Source organism: Seriola aureovittata, chromosome 13 (assembly GCF_021018895.1).
Source record: "Seriola aureovittata isolate HTS-2021-v1 ecotype China chromosome 13, ASM2101889v1, whole genome shotgun sequence".
Classification (NCBI taxonomy): Eukaryota; Metazoa; Chordata; class Actinopteri; order Carangiformes; family Carangidae; genus Seriola; species Seriola aureovittata.
This window is the reverse complement of record NC_079376.1, coordinates 6,404,122-6,418,770: the sequence shown is the minus strand read 5'-3', so window position 1 is coordinate 6,418,770 and position 14,649 is coordinate 6,404,122. Positions and strand designations below refer to the sequence as shown.

At 30.2% G+C, this 14,649-nt stretch overlaps 1 protein-coding gene across 3 annotated transcripts; it reads left to right on the top strand.

Moving 5' to 3' along the window:
* The first annotated feature begins 10,314 nt into the window (after window positions 1-10,314).
* Window positions 10,315-14,024, top strand: tp53i3 (tumor protein p53 inducible protein 3). Of its 3 annotated transcripts, XM_056393617.1 has the most exons (7): window positions 10,315-10,428; window positions 11,547-11,622; window positions 11,713-11,886; window positions 12,083-12,350; window positions 12,529-12,741; window positions 13,133-13,329; window positions 13,445-14,024. In XM_056393617.1, the coding sequence occupies exons 2-7, from the start codon at window positions 11,569-11,571 to the stop codon at window positions 13,640-13,642; spliced, it is 1,104 nt and encodes a 367-aa protein (XP_056249592.1). In that variant the 5' UTR covers window positions 10,315-10,428; window positions 11,547-11,568; the 3' UTR covers window positions 13,643-14,024. The 3 variants fall into 3 exon arrangements, with proteins under 3 accessions (XP_056249592.1, XP_056249595.1, XP_056249593.1); XM_056393620.1 differs by lacking the exon at window positions 10,315-10,428 and having other exon boundaries at window positions 11,311-11,622; window positions 11,691-11,886; XM_056393618.1 differs by lacking the exon at window positions 10,315-10,428 and having other exon boundaries at window positions 11,313-11,622.
* Window positions 14,025-14,649: the final 625 nt, after the last annotated feature.

Genomic DNA, 14,649 nt, shown 5'->3' with positions numbered 1-14,649 from the left:
TAGAAAGGCCTAAAATATCATAAAAATTTCATTTTATACTAGGCATAAAATGTCATAAAAAGGTAATAGTATAGGAAAGCATGACAAATCATAAAAACATAGTATACTAAGTGATGACATATCAAAAAATGTCATAGTATAGTAAGACATAAAATGTAAAAGAAAGCAAAAGAGTATAGTAAGGCATAAAAAAGTCAAAAAAAAGTCATAGTATAGGACAGCATAAAAATGTCATTTTATAGTAAGGTATAAAATATAAAAACGTCATAGTATAGTAAGGCGTAAACGTTTAAAAAAGTCATAGTATAGGACAGCATAAAATGTCATAAAAACATAGTATAGTAAAGCATAAAAATGTCATGGTATAGAAAGGCCTAAAATATCATAAAAATTTCATTTTATACTAGGCATAAAATGTCATAAAAAGGTAATAGTATAGGAAAGCATGACAAATCATAAAAACATAGTATACTAAGTGATGACATATCAAAAAATGTCATAGTATAGTAAGACATAAAATGTAAAAGAAAGCAAAAGAGTATAGTAAGGCATAAAATGTCAAAAAAAAGTAATAGTATAGGAAAGCATAAAAATGTCATTGTATAGTAAGGTATAAAATATCATAAAAATGTCATAGTATAGTAAGCATTAAAATGTCATTGTATAGAAAGGTATAAAATATCATAAAAATGTCATAGTATAGTAAGGCATAAAAACGTCATTGTTAAGTAAGTTATAAAATATAAAAATGTCATAGTGTATTAAGGCATAAAATGTCAAAAAAAACGTCATAGTATAGTAAGGCATTAAAATGTCATTTTATAGCAAGGTATAAAATATCATAAAAATGTCATATTGTATTAAGGCATAAAAAAGTCAGTATAATTATGCATAAAAAGTAAAAAAAAAAGTCATAGTATAGTAAGGCATAAATGTCAAAAAAATTCCATAGTATACTAAGGCATTAAATTTAAAAAAAATGTCATAGTGTATTAAGGCTTAAAAAAGTCATAGTATGGTAAGTCATAAAAACGTCATAGTATACTAAACCATAAACTGTAAAAAAAAAATTTAAAAAACGCCATACTATAGTAGGGCATAAAAATGTCACAAAAAAGTCATAGTATACTAAGGCATAAAAAGGTCATAGTATACTAAGGCATAAAATTTCAAAAAAATGTTATAGTATAGTAAGGCATAAAAACATCATATTATACTAAGGCATAAAAAAGTCATAGTATACTAAAGCATAAAATGTAAAAAAAAATTTAAAAAAAATGTCATTTTATAGTAAGATATAAAATATTGTAAAAATGTCATATTGTATTAAGGCATAAAAAAGTCAGTATAATTATGCATAAAAAGTAAAAAAAAAAGTCATAGTATAGTAAGGCATAAAATGTCAAAAAAATGCCATAGTATACTAAGGCATAAAAATTTCATTTTATAGTAAGATATAAAATATCGTAAAAATGTCATAGTGTATTAAGGCATAAAAAAGTCAGTATAATTAGGCATAAAAAGTCAAAAAAAAGTCATAGTATAGTAAAGCATAAAATTTCGAAAAAATGTCATAGTATAATAAGGCATAAAAACAACATAGTATACTAAGGCATAAAAATGTCATTTTATACTAAGATATAAAATATCATAAAAATGTCATATTGTATTAAGGCATAAAAAAGTCAGTATAATTATGCATAAAAAGTAAAAAAAAAAGTCATAGTATAGTAAGGCATAAAATGTCAAAAAAACGTCATAGTATACTAAGGCATAAAAATGCCATTTTATAGTAAGATATAAAATATCGTAAAAATGTCATATTGTATTAAGGCATAAAAAAGTCAGTATAATTATGCATAAAAAGTAAAAAAAAAAGTCATAGTATAGTAAGGCATAAAATGTCAAAAAAATTCCATAGTATACTAAGGCATTAAATTTAAAAAAAATGTCATAGTGTATTAAGGCTTAAAAAAGTCATAGTATGGTAAGTCATAAAAACGTCATAGTATACTAAACCATAAACTGTAAAAAAAAAATTAAAAAACGCCATACTATAGTAGGGCATAAAATGTCACAAAAAAGTCATAGTATACTAAGGCATAAAATTTCAAAAAAATGTTATAGTATAGTAAGGCATAAAACATCATATTATACTAAGGCATAAAAACGTCATAGTATACTAAGGCATAAAAATGTCATTTTATAGTAAGATATAAAATATTGTAAAAATGTCATATTGTATTAAGGCATAAAAATGTCATAGTATAATAAGGCATAAAAACATCATAGTATAATAATGCATAAAAAGTAAAAAAAAAAGTCATAGTATAGTAAGGCATAAAATGTCAAAAAAATGCCATAGTATACTAAGGCATAAAAATTTCATTTTATAGTAAGATATAAAATATCGTAAAAATGTCATATTGTATTAAGGCATAAAAAAGTCAGTATAATTAGGCATAAAAAGTCAAAAAAAAGTCATAGTATAGTAAGGCATAAAATTTCGAAAAAATGTCATAGTATAATAAGGCATAAAAACAACATAGTATACTAAGGCATAAAAATGTCATTTTATACTAAGATATAAAATATCATAAAAATGTCATATTGTATTAAGGCATAAAAAAGTCAGTATAATTATGCATAAAAAGTAAAAAAAAAAAGTCATAGTATAGTAAGGCATAAAATGTCAAAAAAATGCCATAGTATACTAAGGCATAAAATTTCAAAAAAATGTCATATTGTATTAAGGCATAAAAAAGTCAGTATAATTAGGCATAAAAAGTCAAAAAAAAGTCATAGTATAGTAAGGCATAAAATTTCGAAAAAATTCATAGTATAATAAGGCATAAAAACAACATAGTATAGTAAGGTATAAAAATGTCATTTTATACTAAGATATAAAATATCATAAAAATGTCATATTGTATTAAGGCATAAAAAAGTCAGTATAATTATGCATAAAAAGTAAAAAAAAAAAGTCATAGTATAGTAAGGCATAAAATGTAAAAAAAAATGCCATAGTATATTAAGGCATAAAATTTCAAAAAAATGTCATATTGTATTAAGGCATAAAAAAGTCAGTATAATTAGGCATAAAAAGTAAAAAAAAAGTCATAGTATAGTAAGGCATAAAATTTCGAAAAAATTTCATAGTATAATAAGGCATAAAAACAACACAGTATACTAAGGCATAAAAATGTCATTTTATACTAAGATATAAAATATCATAAAAATGTCATATTGTATTAAGGCATAAAAAAGTCAGTATAATTATGCATAAAAAGTAAAAAAAAAAAAGTCATAGTATAGTAAGGCATAAAATGTCAAAAAAATGCCATAGTATACTAGGGCATTAAATTTCAAAAATATGTCATATTGTATTAAGGCATAAAAAAGTCAGTATAATTAGGCATAAAAAGTCAAAAAATCGTCATTGTATACTAAGACATAAAATGTTAAAAAAAACGCCATAATATAATAAGGCAAAAGACGTAATAGTATAGTAAGGCAAAAGACGTAATAGTATAGTAAGGCATAAAAACGTCATGGTATAGTAAGGCTTAAAAAGTAATAAAAACGTCACAGTATAATAAGGCATAAAAACATCATAGTATACTAAGGCATTAAAATGTCATTGTATTGTAAGGTATAAAATATCATAAAAATGTCATAGTGTATTAAGGCTTAAAAAAGTCATAGTATGGTAAGTCATAAAAACGTCATAGTATACTAAACCATAAACTGTAAAAAAAATTTTAAAAAACGCCATACTATAGTAGGGCATAAAATGTCACAAAAAATTCATAGTATACTAAGGCATAAAATTTCAAAAAAAAGTTATAGTATAGTAAGGCATAAAACATCATATTATACTAAGGCATAAAAACGTCATAGTATACTAAGGCATAAAAATGTCATTTTATAGTAAGATATAAAATATTGTAAAAATGTCATATTGTATTAAGGCATAAAAAAGTCAGTATAATTATGCATAAAAAGTAAAAAAAAAAAAGTCATAGTATAGTAAGGCATAAAATGTCAAAAAAATGCCATAGTATACTAGGGCATTAAATTTCAAAAATATGTCATATTGTATTAAGGCATAAAAAAGTCAGTATAATTAGGCATAAAAAGTCAAAAAATCGTCATTGTATACTAAGACATAAAATGTTAAAAAAAACGCCATAATATAATAAGGCAAAAGACGTAATAGTATAGTAAGGCAAAAGACGTAATAGTATAGTAAGGCATAAAAACGTCATGGTATAGTAAGGCTTAAAAAGTAATAAAAACGTCACAGTATAATAAGGCATAAAAACATCATAGTATACTAAGGCATTAAAATGTCATTGTATTGTAAGGTATAAAATATCATAAAAATGTCATAGTGTATTAAGGCTTAAAAAAGTCATAGTATGGTAAGTCATAAAAACGTCATAGTATACTAAGGCATAAAAACGTCACTGTATAATAAGGCATAAAATTTTTAAAAAATGCCATATTATAGTAAGGCATAAAAATGTCACAAAAAAGTCATAGTATACTAAGGCATAAAATTTCAAAAAAATGTTATAGTATAGTAAGGCATAAAACATCATATTATACTAAGGCATAAAAACGTCATAGTATACTAAGGCATAAAAATGTCATTTTATAGTAAGATATAAAATATTGTAAAAATGTCATATTGTATTAAGGCATAAAAAAGTCAGTATAATTATGCATAAAAAGTAAAAAAAAAAGTCATAGTATAGTAAGGCATAAAATGTCAAAAAAATGCCATAGTATACTAGGGCATTAAATTTCAAAAATATGTCATATTGTATTAAGGCATAAAAAAGTCAGTATAATTAGGCATAAAAAAGTCAAAAAATCGTCATTGTATACTAAGACATAAAATGTTAAAAAAAACGCCATAATATAATAAGGCAAAAGACGTAATAGTATAGTAAGGCATAAAAAGTAAAAAAAAAGTCATAGTATAGTTAGGCATAAAAACGTCATGGTATAGTAAGGCTTAAAAAGTAATAAAAACGTCACAGTATAATAAGGCATAAAAACATCATAGTATACTAAGGCATTAAAATGTCATTGTATTGTAAGGTATAAAATATCATAAAAATGTCATAGTGTATTAAGGCTTAAAAAAGTCATAGTATGGTAAGTCATAAAAACGTCATAGTATACTAAACCATAAACTGTAAAAAAATTTTTAAAAAACGCCATACTATAGTAGGGCATAAAATGTCACAAAAAATTCATAGTATACTAAGGCATAAAATTTCAAAAAAAAGTTATAGTATAGTAAGGCATAAAACATCATATTATACTAAGGCATAAAAACGTCATAGTATACTAAGGCATAAAAACACCATAGTATACTAAGGCATAAAAATGTCATTTTATACTAAGATATAAAATATCATAGAAATGTCATATTGTATTAAGGCATAAAAAAGTCAGTATAATTATGCATAAAAAGTAAAAAAAAAAAGTCATAGTATATTCAGGCATAAAATGTAAAAAAAAAATGCCACAGTATACTAAGGCATAAAATTTCAAAAAAATGTCATATTGTATTAAGGCATAGAAAAGTCAGTATAATTAGGCATAAAAAGTAAAAAAAAAAAGGTATTGTATACTAAAGCATAAAATGTAAAAAAAAACGCCATAATATACTAAGGCAAAAAACGTCATGGTATAGTAAGGTTTAAAAGGTCATAAAAACGTCACTGTATAATAAGGCATAAAAACGTCATAGTATACTAAGGCATAAAAACGTCATAGCATACTAAACCATAAAATGTAAAAAAAAATGCCATATTATAGTAAGGCATAAAATGTCAAAAAACGCCATACTATAGTAATGCATAAAATGTCAAAAAATGTCATAGTATAGTAAGGCATAAAAATGTCATTGTATAGTAAGTTATAAAATATCATAAAAACGTCATAGTGTATTAAAGCATAAAAAAGTCATAGTATACTAAGGCATAAAATTTTTAAAAAATTTTATAGTATAGTAAGGCATAAAAACATCATAGTATACTAAGGCATAAAAACGCCATAGTATACTAAGGCATAAAAATATCATAGTATACTAAGGCATAAAAACGCCATAGTATACTAAGGCATAAAATGTCAAAAAAAAACCATAGTATACTAAGGCATAAAATTTCTAAAAAATGTCATATCGTATTAAGGCATAAAAAAGTCTGTATAATTAGGCATAAAAAGTCAAAAAAACGTCATTGTATACTAAGGCATAAAATGTAAAAAAAAAAAAACGCCATAATATAGTAAGGCATAAAATATTTTTAAAAAATGCCATAGTATACTAAGACATAAAATTTAAAAAAAAAAATCATATCTTATTAAGGCATAAAAAAGTCAGTATACTAAGGCATAAAATTTCAAAAAAATGTCATATTATAGTAAGGCATAAAAATTTCATAGTATAGTAAGGCATAAAAACGTCATAGTATACTATGGCATAAAAATGTCATTTTATAGTAAGGTATAAGATATCATAAAAATGTTATATTGTATTAAGGCATAAAAAAGTCAGTATAATTAGGCATAAAAAGTAAAAAAAAAAAAGTCTTAGTATAGTAAGGCATAAAATATTTTTTAAAAATGCCATAGTATACTAAAGCATAAAATTTTTTTAAAAAATGTCATATCGTATTAAGGCATAAAAAAGTCAGTATAATTAGGCATAAAAAGTCAAAAAAACGTCATTGTATACTTAGGCATAAAAAAGTCATAGTATACTAGGGCATAAAATTTCAAAACAAATTCATAGTATAGTAAGGCATAAAAACATCATAGTATACTAAGGCATAAAAACGTCATAGTATACTAAGGAATAAAAATGTCATTTTATAGTAAGGTATAAAATATCATAAAAATGTCATATTGTATTAAGGCATAAAAGAGTCAGTATAATTAGGCATAAAAAGTTTTTTAAAAAGTCAAAGTATAGTAAGGCATAAAATGTAAAAAAAAAAGTCATAGTATACCTAAGCATAAAATGTCAAAAGAAAATTCCATAATATAATAAGGCATAAAAACTTCATAGTATAGTAAGGCATAAAAAGTAAAAAAAAAAAGCCATAGTATACTAAGTCATAAAATATCATAAAAACGTCATGGTATACTAAGGCATAAAATGTCAAAAAAAACATCATAGTATAATAAGGCATAGAAACGTCATTGTATAGTAAGGTATAAAATATCCAAAAAATGTCATAGTATAGTTAGGCATAAAAACGTCATAGTATACTAAGGCATAAAAACGTCATAGTATACTAAGGCATAAAAATGTCATTGTATAGTAAGTTATAAAATATCATAAAAATGTCATAGTGTATTAAGGCATAAAAATGTGATAGTATATTAAGGCATAAAAATGTCATTTTATAGTGAGGTATAAAATACCATAAATATGTGATACGTTATTAAGGCATAAAAAGTAAAAAAAATGACATAGTATACTAAGTCATAAAATATCAAAAAAAGTCATAGTATACTAAAGCATAAAATGTCAAGAAAACATCATAGTATAATAAGGCATAAAAACTTCATAGTATAGTAAGGCATAAAAATGTCATTTTATAGTAAGGTATAAAATATCATAAAAATGTCATATTGTATCAAGGCATTAAAAAAGTCAGTATAATTAGGCATAAAAAGTCAAAAAAAAAAGTCATAGTATAGTAAGGCATAAAATATCAAAAAAACATCATAGTATAGTAAGGCATAAAATGTAAAAAAAAAAAAGTCATAGTATACTTAAGCATAAAATGTCAAAAGAAAATTCCATAATAAGGCATAAAAACTTCATAGTATAGTAAGGCATAAAAATGTCATTTTATAATAAGGTATAAAATATCAAAAAAATGTCATAGTATAATAAGGCATAAAAACGTCATAGTATACTAAGGCATAAAAATGTAATTGTATAGTAAGGTATAAAATATCATAAAACTGTCATAGTGTATTAAGGCTTAAAAAATGTCATAGTATAATAAGGCATAAAAACGTCATAGTATACTAAAGCATAAAATGTCATGAAAACTCCATAATATAATAATGCATAAAAACTTCATAGTATAGTAAGGCATAAAAATGTAATTTTATAGAAAGTATAAAATATCATAAAAATGTCATATTGTATTAAGGCATAAAAAAGTCAGTATAATTAGGCATTAAAAGTAAAAAAAAAGTCATAGTATAGTAAGGCATAAAATATTTTTAAAAAATGCCATACTATAGTAAGGGCATAAAAACGTCATTTTATAGTAAGTTATAAAATATCATAAAAATGTCATACTGTATTAAGGCAGAAAAATGTCATTTTATAGTAAGGTATAAAATATCATAAAAATATCATATTGTATTAAGGCATAAAATGTCAAAAAAAAAGTAAGGTATAAAAATGTCATGGTATTGTAAGACACAAAATGTAAAAAAAAAAAAACACAGAGACAACCAGTTGTGTATTAATAAAAATTCTTTAATGGCAACTGTTCAATGGATGAAGAGAGTTTTGGAGGAATGTTGGGGGGAGCGACGAATCATGGTTGGCGTGGAGCAGGTGAGGGTCATGGCCGAAACTGTCGGCACAGCAGTCATTTTCAACAGGAGCAGGTAGCAGAACTGGAGCAGGGATGAACTGGCATAAGGCCAGGCACAAAAAATCATAGAATAATAAGTTGTGAAAAAAAATCTAACTATAGTAAGGCATAATAATATCACAGTATACTAAGGCATAAAACGTCAAAAAAATGTCATAGCATAGTAAGGCATAAAAACATCATTCTATAGTAAGATATAAAATATCATAAAAACTTCATAGTGTATTAAGGCTTAAAGAAGTCATAGTATAGTAAGGCATAAAAACATCATGGTATTGTAAGGCACAAAATGTAAAAAAAAACGCAGAAACAACTAGTTGTGTTGTTATAAAAGTTATTTAATGGCAACTGTTCAATGAGTGAAGGAGAGAGTTCTGGAGGAATGCTGTGGGGGACGAAGTATCCTGGTTGTTTTAGGAGGAATGTGGAGGTGGATGGTTGGCGTGGAGCAGGTTAGGGTCATGGCTGAAACTGTCGGCTCAGCAGTCATTTCCAACAGGAACAGGCAGCAGGCATGAACTGGCATAAGGCCAGGCATAAAAAATCATAGAATAATAATTCATAAAAAAAAATCAAACTATAGCAAGGCATAAAACATCATACTATAGTAAGGCATAAAAAAGTCACATTTCACACAAATCATAGTATAGTAAGGTGTTACGTTCTAGTTAAAATGCTGTTTGGACCCCAGTGCAGATTTAGACACAGAAACAACCAGTGGTGTAGTAATGAAAGTTCTTTAATGGCAACTGTTCAATGTTTGAAGGAGAGAGTTCTGGAGGAATGTTTGGGGGGCAAAGGATCTTGGAGGTGGATAGCGGCATGGTGCAGGTGAGCGTCGTAGCTGGAACTGTCGGAACAGCAGTCATTTCCAGCAGGAACAGGCAGCAGAACTAGAGCATGAACTGAGGTAGAGAGAGAGACACTGGTGAGGATTCATCCTGGTGTGTTACCACATAGACAGTCGAACAATCTGGCGACCAGTGAGTCGAGAGTCGGTGTTCTTATACTGAGCTTGATGAGTAATGAAAAACAGGTATGTGCCACATTGCCATATTGTGTGACCTGTTCCTTCAAGGACTGGCTGTCAATTGTCAGGGCATCAAGTTCTTTTAAAGCCAGTGCTGTGTTATGTGGTGTGCTTGAAAATAAAATTTCACTTGAACTACAAATGTCTTTGTATTGCTGTTTTTATTCTTCTTTGTAATGATATTGTAATAATAATGTACTGTAGTAATATAAAAACATACATACAAAATGTACAAACGTACATTTCAACATGGGATTGGGATTGTGTAACAGACATTTTCATGCCAAACAATGAATTTATTAATAGAGAAAATAATCAATATTCATCAATAATGAAAACTGAAGTTGCAGCCCCCATCTACACACTGTCAGGAATATAACTTTAGATACTGTATTTCTCCGTGTACAAACTTGTTTTGCCCAAAATTAGTTTAATTGGACCTAAACATTTGTGAATGTGTGTGACAAACAATAGAAATCAACCTGTTTTGTTAAAAAAAAAAACAACAACAACAACAACAAAAAAATTATATATACATTTCCAGAAACAGTGCTGAGGACATGATCTTGGACTCCTCAGTGATAAAGAAGCTATAAGTTACTGTGCAGTGTCCCTTTAACTTGCCTGGTCATGTACCAGAGATCCTGCCTCTCTCACAGTTTGATCCTTCCCGCGCCAAACTGAGGTCCGGTCTGAATCATGGCTCGACCAAACTACCTAAAAACTGTCACAGTCTGTTGACATCCTCGCCCGGTGAGTTCATTTTTAAATACTTGAACATAATTTACTGTAAACAGAGCGACGTTGTTGTTAAGACTAAGATACTTTAGTCTTAACAACATGAACTTCTGATCTTCCAGCGCAGGCGCGTTGCGTAACGGGCTCATTTATGCAATCGTGGATCTTCACTGACCACAGACCCCAGTCATACCAATACTTTCTCTTAACCACTGCTTCCTGCTCCCTCTTCTCCTTTACCCTCTTCTCACCTTTTCCTCTAAGGAACAGTTTTGATATATTCATACTTAAACGCCTGAATCACCCTAATTACAACATAATAATAGTTATAAAAACAATGATAGTATTTTTCTGGCCTGTCTTTCCTGTGCTAACATTTTGGGCTCTATGTGCCCATGCAGGTTTGGAGATACACTGACAGAGCACTTTATTAGGAACACCTACACGTCTGCTTATACATGCAAATACACGCAGTGCATAAAATCCTGCAGATACAGGCGAGGAGCTTCAGTTAATGTTCACATCAAACATCAGAAAAACTATGTGACCTCAGTGATTTCCACTGTGGCATGTGACTGTGTATTTTTGTTATAATAATCTGCTCAATAAACAGACGTATTGAAGAATAGAAAAAATTTACAGTAGAAAGATCCATAGTGGGACATTAATGTAACACTTAAACCCAGATGAATTATGGACCATTTTTCAATCTACACTTACATTTTTATTGCTTTTTATTATTATTATTATTATTATTATTATTTAAAATTAAGGTGTAATTATGTTTCTGTAAGAACTACTGCTCTCAGATTTTTTTACTTTGTCACAGTTTGTTGTAAGCTGGACCCAAAATGCAACACAAGGGAATAAATGCTTTAATAGTGTTTTAATGACAAAAAGTCCCTATTTACGAAACTCAAAATCCAAAAAGGGTAAAACAGGAAGCCCAAGCATGAGGTAACACAAGGAACTTAAACAGAGGCTGAAACACGAGGAAACACAGGGGCCAATAACAGATAACACAAGGAACTTCAACAGATACCAGAGGGGAGAGTAACAGACGAACGGACACAGACAAAGGGGAGCACCGAGACTAAATAGACTTATCGTTCTACTTTTCAATCAAATCACAGTTGACACTTCTGCGACCATCAGATGCATCACATCCTGTACACTGGAAGATTTTTACTGGGAAGCACCCACCGGACAGTGAGTGTTTAAAACTGCAGAGTAAAACTTTTCATAAAGTTGCTTCAGTATTTCAAGGAAAATTGAAGCCTGTCTTACCTCCTTTTATAGGCCTGGCGCAAGTGTTGCTCGAGTTTTGCCAAGATGATGCGGGCAGTGTGTGTTGATGTACCAGGAGGACCAGAGAACCTGCTGCTGCGGACTGTCCCCAGACCTCAACCTAAAGACGGAGAAGTCCTGATTAAAGTTCATGCAACTGCCCTCAACAGGGCAGACTTACTACAGGTACAATACAATACACATTCTTACGAAGGATGCTTAATACCTTCTACTGTAAATACGATGTGAATGTGAGTCACTGTGGTTATTTTATTACCTGTGATTTGTAAGAAACAGCGCGACAGAATTCAGATGTTTTGCACTCAAACAATGAAGTACATACAAACCTGGACCAATAATACTTACTATTTGTTTCCCACAGAGGCGAGGGCTGTACCCGCCTCCCCCAGGTGAGAGTGACATCATAGGCCTGGAGGTGGCTGGGACTGTGGATACTCTGGGCCCTGGGGTGAAAAGAGGCTGGAAGCCAGACGACAGGGTCATGGCATTGCTCTGTGGAGGAGGATATGCAGAATACGTTACTGTGCCTGAGGAGCTCCTCATGCCTGTTCCCCCGACTCTCACACTCTGCCAGGCTGCTGCGATCCCAGAGGCCTGGCTCACTGCTTTTCAGCTGCTGGCTCTCATAGGTACATCAACCTTTTTTTATTTGCCTCCACCAAGGAAGTTATGTTTTTACCAGTGTCCGTTTATTATTAAGTACTGAATCGATTTGCACCCCCAGTGTTTCTACTTTCTATAATAAACAACAGGCCAATATTAAATTCTGTTCCTGTGTCTTGTCGCCCTCTGTCTTCTCCGCCACAGCTCAGGTGAAGGAGGGTGAGGTGGTGCTGGCTCATGCTGGAGCCAGCGGAGTGGGAACAGCCGCCGTTCAGCTGGTTCGTCTGTTTGGTGCCGTGCCCATCGTTACTGCTGGGAGCCCAGAGAAGCTGAAGATGGCTGAGGAGCTGGGAGCTGCGGCCGGGTTTAACTACAAAGAAGAAAGCTTCGCACAGGGAGTTCATGACTTTACAGGAGGTGAATTGTGTAGCTGCATTGACAGTTGCCTATTGCCCATGTTAACTATTATATATATTTTCATATTTATTTAAACATATTTGATGGAAAACAACAGCGGAATAAGGAATATATAAGGATTTGCTTTGACTATATTTGTTTGTAGGATCAATCCATTGTTGGTTCTGGTCTTTTTTATCCCTTATCCCTAATTTTGTAGTAAATAAACAGTAAATGTATATATAATACTGTTTAAACTGATTCAATATGCAGTTATATTATTGATGAGACTAAAGCCTCCAGAAAAGGTGACCCATGTCGATTGTTGAAGGTCAGGGTCAAACGTAGAACAGCAGATTCAGTGTCCAGCTGCTTCACAGTTCAACAGAATAACCACATTGTAATCTCACAGGCAAGGGAGCAGACGTCATACTGGACTGCATCGGGGGGTGTAACTGGGAGCAAAATGTGAGCTGCTTAGCCACTGATGGCAGGTGGGTGCTGTACGGCACCATGGGTGGCAGGGCAGTAGAGGGAGATCTTCTGGGCAAACTGCTCTCCAAGCGAGGACACTTGCTCAGCAGCCTCCTCCGCTCTCGCAGCCTCCAGGTGAGAATTCAAACCAAACGAAAGTGACACGCCTCTGCATGTGAGCGTGCTGACTCAGACTGTTTTGCAGGTCTCTACCTGAGACTGATTGGTGCTTTGCATTTTCTCCTGGCAGTACAAAGCGGACCTGGTCAGCGCTTTTTCACGCAGAGTATTACCGTATTTCTCAGACCGGGCCGCCTCCTTGAGGCCAGTGATCGACAGCACGTTCACCCTGGAGCACATCGCAGAGGCCCACAGGCACATGGAGGCCAACAAGAACACGGGGAAGATTATCGTTAATGTGATTCCACAGAAACAGGAAACTCAGTGATGAACAGCTGCAGTGGTTTTAACAGAAATGTAATTGCTCGGAAATGTACATTTGATTTATGTCAAGGAATCTTACAACAGTGTTATTTGAAACCTACTTGTCTCCCACGAATGTTGATCATGATTTTAAATATAATAGTTCACAGGAGATATTGCAGTGCAGTTTCTTCTGTACTGTCATAATGAAACTGATTCAGGAACACTCACTTCTAAATGTTTATTATCAGTATTGTGTTCATGCTGGAGTTAGAGAGAGGATCCACACATGGAGTTATAGTGTTACTAAGTACTCACCTTCACTGACTGTTTAATTTTTTTTTCAGTTCAAGTTCATGAAATAAAAAGTAATTGCACATTAACATTTGAATAAAGGCTGAATTGTTTATGACCGTTTGTTTATTCAAATACATTGTAAACATATATACCTATTTATGAATTTACATTTTACAGTTTTTGGTCTATTAAGTTTATTTCATCATACATGTACACTGACTTTCTGTTTGCCTCAAAAGGTGCATTATTTGATTATCAAACTTTTTCAGAATGATCAAAAAGGATTTTTTAAAATATAAATCTAATTTCTATTTCTTCCAAGCACCACATCCATAAACAAAACCTTTGGTTAATGCATTAAAATAAGCAGTTACTTTGGTTTAAATGCTTCTCCTTCAAGGAAATTACAAGTTTTGCCATAATTAGTATCAAATTATGTATATTTTTGAAAAAGAACATTATAGGGAATTACAGACATGTAAAATAAAGTGTTGTCGACCTTTGTTTATTGCATTTACATATGAATTGATGCTTTGAATAGATTGTTTTCAAACCTCTTCCACTTCAAAAGTAACAACTGTCTATTTACTCTTTGCAAGCTCTTCGACTTTTTATCTATTTATATTTGAATTTATTTTATGTTTCTTTTTTTAATATACCTATTTGATACGTATGCATTGTTTTTTTTTCTTTTCCCTTTTTTTTTCTTTCTGTTTTTTTTTTTTTTTTTTTTTT